General features: G+C 31.6%; 1 protein-coding gene across 2 annotated transcripts; it reads left to right on the forward strand.

Moving 5' to 3' along the window:
* Window positions 1–1356: 1356 nt before the first annotated feature.
* On the forward strand, window positions 1357–9366 carry LOC101510088 (uncharacterized). 2 transcript variants are annotated; one of them, XM_004487045.4, is made up of 19 exons: window positions 1357–1621; window positions 2438–2541; window positions 2951–3037; window positions 3132–3207; window positions 3306–3380; window positions 3492–3545; window positions 3684–3743; window positions 3841–3957; window positions 4365–4459; window positions 4547–4755; window positions 4921–5018; window positions 5213–5316; window positions 5468–5633; window positions 5855–5977; window positions 6553–6635; window positions 6955–7096; window positions 7269–7298; window positions 7478–7548; window positions 8110–9366. In XM_004487045.4, exons 1-19 carry the CDS (start codon window positions 1583–1585, stop codon window positions 8930–8932), a joined length of 2556 nt encoding a protein of 851 aa, XP_004487102.1. In that variant the 5' UTR covers window positions 1357–1582; the 3' UTR covers window positions 8933–9366. The 2 variants fall into 2 exon arrangements, with proteins under 2 accessions (XP_004487102.1, XP_004487101.1); XM_004487044.4 differs by having other exon boundaries at window positions 1358–1621; window positions 8107–9366.
* Window positions 9367–12014: the final 2648 nt, after the last annotated feature.

Consider the following 12014-nt stretch of genomic DNA (forward strand, 5'->3'; position numbering starts at 1 on the left):
AATTATTCCAAAATAATTGTCAACTTTAATTTTTTTTATTATTAATTTTACCAATATTAATTATATTATAAGCATAACTCTATTTATTATTCTTCCACTTTGTATTTATGATAATTGAATGGACCAACTATTTATAAGAATAATATCGTAAAATTTTTTTTATCTGTTTTATTTATCGTGTTTTCTTAATCAATGTGAAATAATTAAATATGATGGTTATTTTGAATTAATGAAATATATTATAACATTATTATAATTATATATTTTATATTTAAAAGTTGATAAATTATTGAAGCAACAAATTTCGTCTTAAAGTAAAGGTATTTTTAAAGTTATAAAAAATAATATATTAATTCAACAATAATTAATTTAATAGTTGTAGTTTTTGTATTAATTTGTCTTCTTGGATTTCGTAGATGCATTTAATAATAATTGTAAATAAATGAGTTTGATTTTTGATACATATAATTGATATGAGAAAAGTTGAATAAACAATTTTTCAACATAATATATTTATATCTGTTTTTGGTACTTATTAAAAAAATTCTTTATATTTAAGTCATGTTTGTTGTTTGTTCAACAAATCCACATAAATTATGTAGGAAAACGAATTCATCTAAATTGATGATAAAGTGTCTTTAATATATAAACTTTTTTACTCTTTATACAAAGATATTGAATTAAATTTATTTATAGTCATTTCACGAAGTCGTTACTTCTATAACATATGAGAATCAAGTTTCAGCATACATAAATCATTCAAAATAAAATGCATATTGAATTTATTAGTTGTTGGGTCTTTTAGAAGTTAATGATCTAAATTCTTCATATTTTTCAAATTTCTTTATGTGTAAATTAATGACTATGGAATCTCATATTACAATTTTTAATATAAAATTTAAACTTTTTAATTATATGTACTACAAATTACGATGAGTGATTAATTTATATAAAAATTATTTTGAAATAGACGATTCTTTCAATTCTAAATATAATATTACTTTTGTTATCTAACAATATATTTAAAGAACTTTGATGTCTTAGCATTCTAACTTCCTGATTACAAAAAAAAAAAAAACATTTAAATAATTTACGCCTTTTGCATTTAAAAATAAAAAATATTAAATAATTAATGATAGAATAAAAATTATATTAGTAAAAATATTAAATATGTTACTATAATAAAGAAATGAAATATTTAGGTAATCTCTGAGTCAACAAAATGATTTCCTTTAAGACTAAAAAGAAAAAAGATTCCTTAATCTAACTGAAAAAAAAAAGAAGAAATGAAATGAAATAATGAATGGAGTAATATAATAGCATTATATTATGAAGCGTGGGATAGGCAGTGTTTGTATTGTGTGGCAATTCCGGAGTACATAATTTGTACTTTAGCGTTTCGTGATTGATTTTAATTTTGAGGCTTTACTTTTACTTTTTATTTTTATTTTCGCTCTCTCATTCGATCGATCTTCACGGCCTCGCTTCTTTTCGATCTCTCCCTCCACCAAATTAGGGTTTACAGCATCTCCATCACCTTGACCTAGATTTCCAGATCCACGTACCTTCTTCTATCTCCCACATGTTTTGGAAACTCGCTTCTCTCTCTGCTTCCTCCCCCGTAAGTTCCATTCTTCTCTTCCCTTTTTCACTTTTATTCCGCCATTTTTAACTCCACTTCAATTATTCCTTTCTTCCTTTTCTCAATTATTTTTTTATTTTATTTTATTTTATTTAAACCACCACTTACTTAGTTTCCCTATTTGATTTTCATTTATTTTCCAATTAATTCGTTGTTGTTATTTCATTATTATATGCTAATTGTCCAATGTAATTATCTTAATTTCCAATTTTCTGGGGTTTTTTAAACTGTATTACAGCAAAATAATTGGCTAACTTTCTATCATAGAAGGATCTTAATTGGAAAATATTGAGATGCAGTGATGCACTTTAGCAAATTAATTGATTTGTTTTTCTTCTGCAATTTAGCTCTTTGTATTGCTTTTTTCAGTAAAGGGTACTTTGGAATCTCTTATTTTATGGGATGGGATATTTGAGCAATGAAAAGCCCTTGAACTTTAACTGGTGTTTTGATTTCCATTTTAAAAGTCCCAAACCATGGTTTGGGTAATAAGTTTTTGCTCAAATTTTGATTTACGAATACCGATTGTGACCCATCTTGTTTCCACTTTTAAGATTACAGTATTTGTTTTTATACTTGTCATTATTAAAGATATAAATTAAGAATCGAATTTTATGATTGAAAACTTTGAAACTAATGTCCAAAAGTTTTATGAGGATTGCTTAATTGAGAATTGAAGTCTTAACTCTCATGCAGCTCAAAACTTGCATTGCTTATTTTCTTATTTCACTATTTCCTCTTTTTTTTTTTTTTTGCTGTTCCAAGTGCATTTTTTACATTGCTTGTGTTGCGCAGGTGGAGGCTATATTAGACAAGGAGAATTTCACTTTAGAAGAGCTTCTGGATGAGGAGGAAGTGATCCAAGAATGCAAGGCCTTAAACAGTCGTCTTATCAACTTGTATGTTTCCATTTAATTTGAACCAATAAAGTTGTATTTGTTTCATAACAAGTCTTAGAGTTCTGTGCATTTTGCTTTTGCATCCTTTCAATTTTTATAGAAAAGGGAAAATCTAGTGTGGTAAAATAACTTCCAGAATGATGTGTGTCAAAGGGCCAGATCTGTTATGGTCTAACGTAGGCAGTTTTGTCTTTCATTTTCAAGAGACTATTACATGATTCAACCTTTGATATCTTAGTCACATGATAGCAAATCCAACCATCGCGTCAAGGCTCTCCTTTGTATTTGTTCAATTTATGTTTGGCGATAGTTGGAAGTGAATAAATACATCAAGCACTGGATGGATATGCAATCTTAAAGACGATTCAACTAAAACTGATTGATAATTTGCTATTTTTTTCCCTTTTAGTTTGAGAGATCCAGCTCAAGTTGAACAATTGTTACACTACATTATTGAAGAGCCACCACAGGATGCTGAAAATAAGCGGACCTTCAAGTATGCACTTGTAACATAAATTTTTGCTTCAGAAGAACTTTCAATAATCATTTCAACTTTCCTGTTACCATCTGATCATTTGACTATAATTTAGGTTTCCATTCATTGCCTGCGAGATTTTTACATGTGAAATTGATGTCATCTTGAAGACTTTGGTGGATGAAGAAGAGGTTTATACTTCATTCTGTTTCTGAATATGTTGTGATTGAAGTTGATATTTTTATGCTTTGCCTTGATTTATTTCCCCTATTTATTCTTGTAATTTCAGCTGATGAACTTATTATTCTCCTTTTTGGAACCTAATCGTTCTCATAGTGCCTTACTGGCTGGCTACTTTAGCAAGGTATATGTTGGAAAAAATCAGAACTTTGATTTGCATGATATTTTTTCAACATTGCATTTCCGTTTATATTAATTCCATTTACTTGATGCTGTTTTCTATGCCATTTTACAGGTTGTTGTTTGCCTAATGATTCGAAAAACAGTGTCGCTTATGAATTATGTTCAGGCAAGTATTTCAATGAACTCATGTAGTACAAGCTGAATATTTCTTATTCTATTTGATATTTACCTTTTTATGGAATAAGAAAAACTCAACCATTACGATGTATGTTACACACTTCACAATTCAGCATACTTTTTGCAGGCCCATCAGAATGTCTTCCGCCAATTGGTTGATTTGATTGGGATCACATCCATTATGGAGGTAAACTTTTACCTTTCCATTCGTAATTATAACAATACTAAGACCTTGCTTTTATGTAACTTGTAGTAATGGATTCTGAGATTGATTAATTGGACAGGTTTTGGTACGATTAGTAGGCGCCGACGACCACGTGTATCCCAATTTTATGGATGTGATGCAATGGTTGGCAGAGAGCAACCTGCTTGAGATGATTGTTGATAAATTAAGTCCATCTGTAAGTGAATCAATTATCCATGTTTATGTTCTTTGAGCCAAGCTTATACACGTTCGCTATATGATGCATTTGCACTTAGCTGTATGCCATCCAGACATGTTTAAGCTGTCTGCATGATGCATATGCCTTAGCTGTAAGACCATCTAGGCATATTTAATAAGCTTACGTCAGACTCTTTGATTTCAGTTTTTCTACTCTACAAGCTTTACATTGTACAGATTAATGATTACTAATGGTGTCATGAGTTTGTCCCTGGAAATCATTTTTCTGTCTCTTAAAGGAATTATTGATGAAAAGAGCAATATATTGACTCACTTTTTGTATCTGTTCAAATTATATAGGTTCTTTACTGCCTTGTTTTTTGTTGCAAACTATCTTACAATTTTCTTCTGCCCTATTTAAACCAGTGTCCAGCTGAAGTTAATGCCAATGCAGCTGAAACATTATGTACAATAACACGAAATGCCTCATCTACTCTAGCAATTAAACTGTCAAGCCCAAGGTTTGCATCGAAAGGTTTCATGTTTTTTCTTATTGATGTGTATCTGTGGAATAATTAATTATATATATATTTTTCTTTTGCATGCAGTTTTGTTGCAAAAATTTTGGGTTATGCATTGCAAGATTCACAATCGAAGTCTACTCTTGTGAACTCACTTTCAGTGTGTATTTCATTGTTGGATCCCAAAAGATCTTCTGTATCTTCTCCCCTTTTCCATTCATTCCGAAGTCAACACATGTATGAGCCACATATTCCTGTAAATCCAGATACTATTGGTGCAATGCTCCCTAAACTTAGTAAGACATAATTAATGTTGTCATTTTATGTCTGCTGTCAACAGTTTATATGCTCTTTATCGGTGCTTTCAATTTAGTCGTAAAACCGATTATTTCAAATATTATGGTACAAAATCTGTCAATTTTATTATCCATATCACATCACCAGGGCTTTCCTTTCTGCAGGTGAATTGCTAATGCTTTTGAATGTGTCTTCCGATGAGAAAGTATTGCCTACAACATATGGAGAATTGAGACCTCCACTTGGGAAGCATAGATTAAAGGTTAGTCGTAATGGTTTCCCCCATCAAGTGTAGGGCAGTTGCTATGGTACCCACCCTGTAAGATCTTAATATTATGTAGCGTGTCGTGGATTATGTCTTGGTTGTTAATTTCTTATCTTAGATTAGATTAGTTTCTATAGTTCGTAGTTGTTACTGTAAATTGCCTATATTCCTGAGCTGTGCAATTTTTTCAGATTGTCGAATTCATTGCAGTCCTCTTAAAAACTGGAAATGAAGCTGCAGAAAAAGAAATGGTCAACTCAGGAACCATTCAACGAGTTATTGATCTTTTTTTCGAGTAAGGGAATATTAAACTTCTTTTATTTGACAGAAGACAGACTTGTGGATGTTTGAAAAAACCTTGATATCTTTTGTGAGCCTGTGGATATTGCTTATTGTTACTGATAACATGTTTTTTTAACTATTCTCTGTGTGGTCTGCTAATGCAGGTATCCTTATAATAATTCATTACACCATCATGTAGAAAGTATTGTACTATCATGTTTGGAGAGTAAAATGGATGCCATTGTTGATCATCTTCTACGAGATTGCAATTTAATTGGAAGGGTTATCCAAGCAGATAAACATTCCGTTCTCTCTTCCGACAGAAATCTGGTACTTGAATGCTTCAAACTGATAAATTGGATGTTGTCATGGTCATTGCTGTAATTGAAATCAAATTATCTTGATTTTCTTTGTACTTTATTGAATTAATAAGGAAAAGAAAACACTCAAGAGGTGAAGGGGAGGAACCTATATGTAGTTCAAAATGTTCCATTTCTACACTGACATTGAGTATACTGGAACCAATTCACTCATCTTGTGTTATTTTTCAGCCAACTGTACCTGCTGCTGGAAAACAGACACCACGGGCAGGAAACATTGGGCATATTACCAGAATTGTTAACAAACTTGTTCACTTGGCACACAGTCGAAGCCACATACTGACATGTCTTCAGGTTAGCTGTACACTGTCATATATGCATTGGTTCACGAATGTTTTGTGATTCAGTCATTTTGTACTATTGGCATACATTTATTAAGATATGTGAATTTGCCTTAAATTTCTATCCTTGACAAATCTGCTTAGAAATTGATAAATTTGCTTTAATGCTTGTGGTGTCTCTTCTTGTTAACATTCTTTCTTGAAGGCTCATTTTATCAAGGATTTGAGTTCCTGATGTGCATAGTACACTTAGTAGCTTTTTAATTTACAATGACATCAACATCATAGTTCACACGTTACACATATCAAGCTTCTGGTGTCTCTTGTGTCAACATTCTTACTATGCTGTATTTTAATCTTGTTTTTATTTCATATGAAATTATGAACAAGCAAATATGTGATTAAAAACAAATGAATTATTATTGCATCTAAATGATGAAGTTACATGTTGAATTTGTTGGAACCAATTTTTTCTTATATACTTGCAAATGAATTATTATTGCATATAAATGGTGAACTTACATGTTGAATTTATTCGTTGGAGTCAATTTTTTCTTATATACTTCAATTTGTTCTTAACATTTGCAGGAAAATAGTGAATGGAATGAGTGGCAAGCTACGGTTCTTCATGAACGTAATGTGGTTGAGAATGTTAATCGTTGGGCTTGTGGGTAAGCTATGGTCTCATTTATCTTGATCTAAATCCTTAGCAACAGCATACAGGGAGGATGAGTTTTTTTCTTGTGCATAAAGTCTTTGTTGGCAGTGTTGAATTGGTTGCAGTACTGAAATTGTAAGCGGCTAGGCTACACCCTTACATGGTTGGTCTTGTGACCTCAAATGAGGTTATCTTTACCAATAAGGGTTGGAGGACTTGATATTCATTAAATGCGTTTAAATATGTAGAGGAGTAAATTTAATTGTGATATCATTTATGATTTTGACTGCATTGTCGGTCGTCTCATTTTAATTTTTCCTTTTCATGTGCAGACGCCCAACTGCTTTACAAGATAGGATGAGGGATAGTGATGACGACGACATTCATGACAGGGACTATGATGTTGCAGCTTTAGCTAATAATTTGAGTCAGGCCTTCAGATATAAAATTTATGGGAATGAGGATAATGAAGAGGTATGTAGTTATTGGCCTCATATTCTCCTCTGTGCAATGCATGCATATTACCCATTTTGTATGTGCATTTTTAAATCCTTTGCTTTTTAAGTTTTAGCTACCCTGATTCGCATTTTGGGTTGAGCACTGCAACTTAAATGCTGGACCAATGTTTTGTTTGCTTTTGTTGCAGGAACGTGGCAGCCACGATCGAGATGAGGAGGTACTAGTTTTAGTTTATTCTTGGTAGCTGTTCTGAATTCATTTGGTTGATTCTGGGGATTTTCTTAGAATTTGCGTCTTCAAGTCATAGCCAAATTGTCTCGCAACGAAAACACTTGGCAATCCGTCTCTTTTTGTTGACTAATTCAAAAGCAAATTTATCTGTTGTATGAAATGCAGGATGTCTATTTTGACGACGACTCTGCTCAAGTAGTCATATCGTCCCTAAGACTCGGTGATGATCAAGGGAGGTGAGTCTGTTTATTTTGCCACTTAACTGGTGAATTTGGCTGAATGAATATGACTGTCATGCGGATTAATCCAGCAGTGTAATATTATTTTCAAGCAGAGTTGTAAACTTGTGTTTGCATTTGATAAATAAGTGAAATAATATAATCGTACTACTACACTGTGCTGGGCATATATCTTTCCTTGTTTCGCGTATGCATCTTCCACATGATATAATAGATATGTCGTTTTGAATTGATGCTTAGATATACATTTGAATTTGATGGATGTACTCAATCTGGAATTATTGTCAACAATGTATTAATGAGAAGCACATGAATGTTGCTTAAACGAAAACAATCATCATCTAGCTGTTTTACATGCTATCTCTAGCTGAACATATTTTTTTTCTTCTGCTTTCATGTATTTAATTTCATGAAAAGTAGAAAGTGTTGAAAAGCTTCATTCATCCACCTAATTCTGTTGTATGGATGTTAATGAAATTGCATGGAAAACTGTTGGTGTGTAATTTATCATTTGAATCTCAATTTAAGACATATAACTTTTTTTTCTTCTTTCAGTAGTCTGTTTACAAACTCCAACTGGTTTGCATTTCAAGAAGACAGAATTGGTGATGCAAATGGTGGAACAACATCATCTGACATGATGGATGAGATAAATTTGAATGGTGCAGCTAATGGTGGTAACAACAGTGACGATGAGGTAGTGGTTGGAGAGGATGAAGAATTGGATGAAAGCAAAAATATTATGAATGACACATCTAGCTCTAGCACAAACTTCTTCAGTGGATTAACAGGTAGCAATTCTGTGAATGGAGGCGCTTTGAACTTTGAAAGTGAAAAAGCAAGTACTGCACATGATATGGGTTTCTTCAGATTTGAGGCATCAGACAATGAAGCGTGTTTTGGTGATAGACCTTTGCCTGATTGGGCGGGATGGGGTGAACCTTCAGATATGCAAGTTTCCGGCTCAAGCATGAATCCCTTTGTGGATAATGATGAGACTGGTAGCAACCTTTCTACTAAGGCTCAAATAGGTAGCCCTAATTCTAGTTCTCCAAACGGGAAATCTGTTTTTTCGAATGGGTCGCCAACTAGTAAGGATCTGATGGAAGGGGTTGGTGATTCAACTCAAAGATCATCGGCAGTACCCTCACTATTTGAGGAGGATGTTGAATTTGTTGGTGTAGAATTAGAAGGTACTGAGAAGGCTATGGAACAGGCTCTGAAAGAGGGGATAGTTGGGGAAGCAGGACCATTGAAAAGAAACATGGTCCCTAATGTCGCAGAAAAGGAGAATTCCGAAGAAGGTGGTCCCGGCGGGATGAAGGAATTCAATGATGCGAATTACTGGAGGGTTGACCAAGAGGTTGCTGTTCTGGAGTGATTGACTTAATGGTAAACAATGCTTTTTGCTGTATGGAAAGTTGGATCAACACCAATGGACCTGATTCTTGGTTTGCAGGGGCGTATGCAGCAAACTAATGTACAGTATAATTTTGTTTCAATTGTGTCCTATTTCTTTTCACGCTTACTAGATATTGAGCTTGTTTATTATTCTAAGTTTTGCTTTGTCATCCTGTAAGTGATTTAATTTATGGGGGTCTCCCACATTTATCGAATTGGCACTGCTTTTAGTTTTGGGGTCATTTCCACGTTGATGCTTATATGCACTCGTGTATGTGGCTGGTACAAAATGTTCGCTGGAGGGTTTATTTTTTAAGTTCTATGTGACTTGTACGTTGTATGCTTAATTATAACTTTCGTATAACATTGATAAAGTTACAATGCCTCTGACAATTTACAAACATTATTTTGATCTTTTGTATTGTTGCGATGGTTTATTTTTATGTAGTAGCAAACGTCTTGTTGTAATAACATAATACTTGTGGCAATTATACGTGTCTATAATGGAGGAGAATGTCACAGGGATACATATTTCTTGATTTCTACAATCCACCAATCGAGACGCACATTTGCAGAGATTGACCAAGCATCTTATGACTCAACAAAGCATTCTTTAGGTGATAAGAACATGAATTTTATAAGAATTCTTATTTGTTACGAAAGATTTCATACATGAAATGAACGAATACGTATCGTGAAATCCCTTTTATTTGGTACCCAAGAAAAAAGAGTGCGAGAGAGAACGGCTACCATTTGTTGGGTTGGGTATGTTGTCTAATATTAAATTTGATGCTGCATATTTTATTTTATTTTATGATTTATTGACACTGTAAAAGTTTAATATTTTAGGATGACAATTAGTATTAAGGATAGTCCCTATCTGTTGTGTTGGTTTAAGAATAATGTTCTGTAAGTTAAATCAGAAAATAAGTAAAATATGATTAAGAATTAATTTTAGTATGATTCGAAATCGAGTTCTTTCAATAAATTTTTTTAATCACTTAAATTTAAATAGTTGATTTTTCTTCCTCCTTTTACAAAATATAATTTATTCATTTATGAACCGGGTAACCACAAATAGCAATACCATATTACCATTACATCTGTTTTTGTATTTATTAACTAATGAATAATTGAAACATCCAAATCTCTTATCAAAATTAACCTCTAACTAATTTTGAAAATTTGTAAATCTAAGTTATTTGCAGTTTAGACAATCTTTTGTCCCAACAATGAGTCTCCCTCGCTCTCTCAGCCCATGAGAGAAGAGAACTAGAAACTTCGAAGCGACCTTGAACTAAGCAGAAATCAAAGAAATAAGATGATAAAAGTTGTGTTGAACGATAAAATAAAATAAATATACAAATTCAATTGTTATTCGACAATAAAACAAATAAGTAAAAATGTGTGTTATGTCAATGGCTCGAACTCGCGAATACGTAGTTTAAAATGTCAAATCCACTATTTAAACCGAACACAATTGAGTTTAAATGAATTGATTTAGATTAAATCCGAATTTAAATTCTTGGAAGAAAAAGAAGAAGAAAAAAAGTTGAGTTAGTTCCCGATTTCAATTTATCTATATCTATGAACACTCTTAATTCTTGACAACATTAGATATTTAAATATATAAATATCATCACTTATATAAGTAAAAAACTCACATTTTGATTAAATGAGAAACTTTATCACTCACGAACAATAACATTTTAACCTATGGTAGCTTAGTTTATCGTGAGAATGAAATGAAATACTTCCATTGAATCGTCGTTGAATTAATCATGCAATACCGCTTTTCAAGGTAATAAAGACTGACTGGACTTGGTCCTAAGTGGGCTCTTGACTCATGAGTACTTTAAATAAAGCAAAAGTAGTTGGCCAAAACAATTGTATTAGAAAAATATGACAACATAAAAACATGATCCACCACACGAGTTGGTGACCCATGCATGCCAATCTCAACATATCTTTGTCGATATGGTCTGGTGGTGCTAAAGCCCATATTCTTTCCTTCAATCATTATACCTTAACTCGACTCCTCTTTCTTACACTCTTATTCAACAAGAAAAAATCTTCTTCAAATATAAGTCTATGTACAAATTATTATACGTATTTTTTGTTCTTCTAAATTTATCCCTATTAAAATTACTAATTTATTTTGGTATGTGAAATGATAATATTAAATACATTTATTCACAAGAAACAATTTAGTAAAACTAACATAAAACATATACATTTATTATACCATCCATTTTCTAAAATATATGTGAAAAATTCTATGGAAATCTTATAAAAATGGGACAAAGGTAGTATATTTCTAACATTTGATCTACAAATTGAGGGATATGACATTTATATCCCTCTAATATCTTTTAATATTTTATCTCTCAAAATTGAACTCGTCGAAATAATACTGCTTAAATTATTGTCTCAATCGTAACGACGATAAAGACTTTTGGTTTGTATGGAAAAGAAGTGCTTGTGATCAACAAAGCACTAACCAATATATTCTTTTGGTCCATAAAATTTTGAAGTGGAGAGATGAAGCTCTAATCCAAATAAATTATTATAATTTAATCATCATAATAGACAATTATTTTGATATCTAAATGTATGAGACATTATTAATATAATATTTAAAAATATATCAAAATTACAAAAATATTTAAAGATGTTTTATATGTTACTTTAGTAATTGAGTGTGTCTTTGATTAGTTAGTTTGTTCCTCAAATGCATCTCTTGTTAGATATTTAATTTTATGAAATTACTATTAGAATACACACCCGATGATGATTTTGTAATTCTCTTTCATTCAAATACTTTAAAGACATCCTTTCACATATTTTAAGATCAAAATGACTGTTTAATACTCTCTCCTCCTTCGATCTTTGTTTCTTTTATCTTTAGAAATACATATTAAGAAATAATATAAAGTTAGATAAATTTAGACCATTTTACCCTTAATTGATTTATTAAAAGTAAAATTCATTCAAAGCATATGCATGTGATTTTGCAAGGTACAAAGAAAATTATCATTGATTTTATTTTTTGATTTTCTAAA

The sequence above is a fragment of the Cicer arietinum genome, chromosome 1, assembly GCF_000331145.2.
Source record: "Cicer arietinum cultivar CDC Frontier isolate Library 1 chromosome 1, Cicar.CDCFrontier_v2.0, whole genome shotgun sequence".
Lineage (NCBI taxonomy): Eukaryota > Viridiplantae > Streptophyta > Magnoliopsida > Fabales > Fabaceae > Cicer > Cicer arietinum.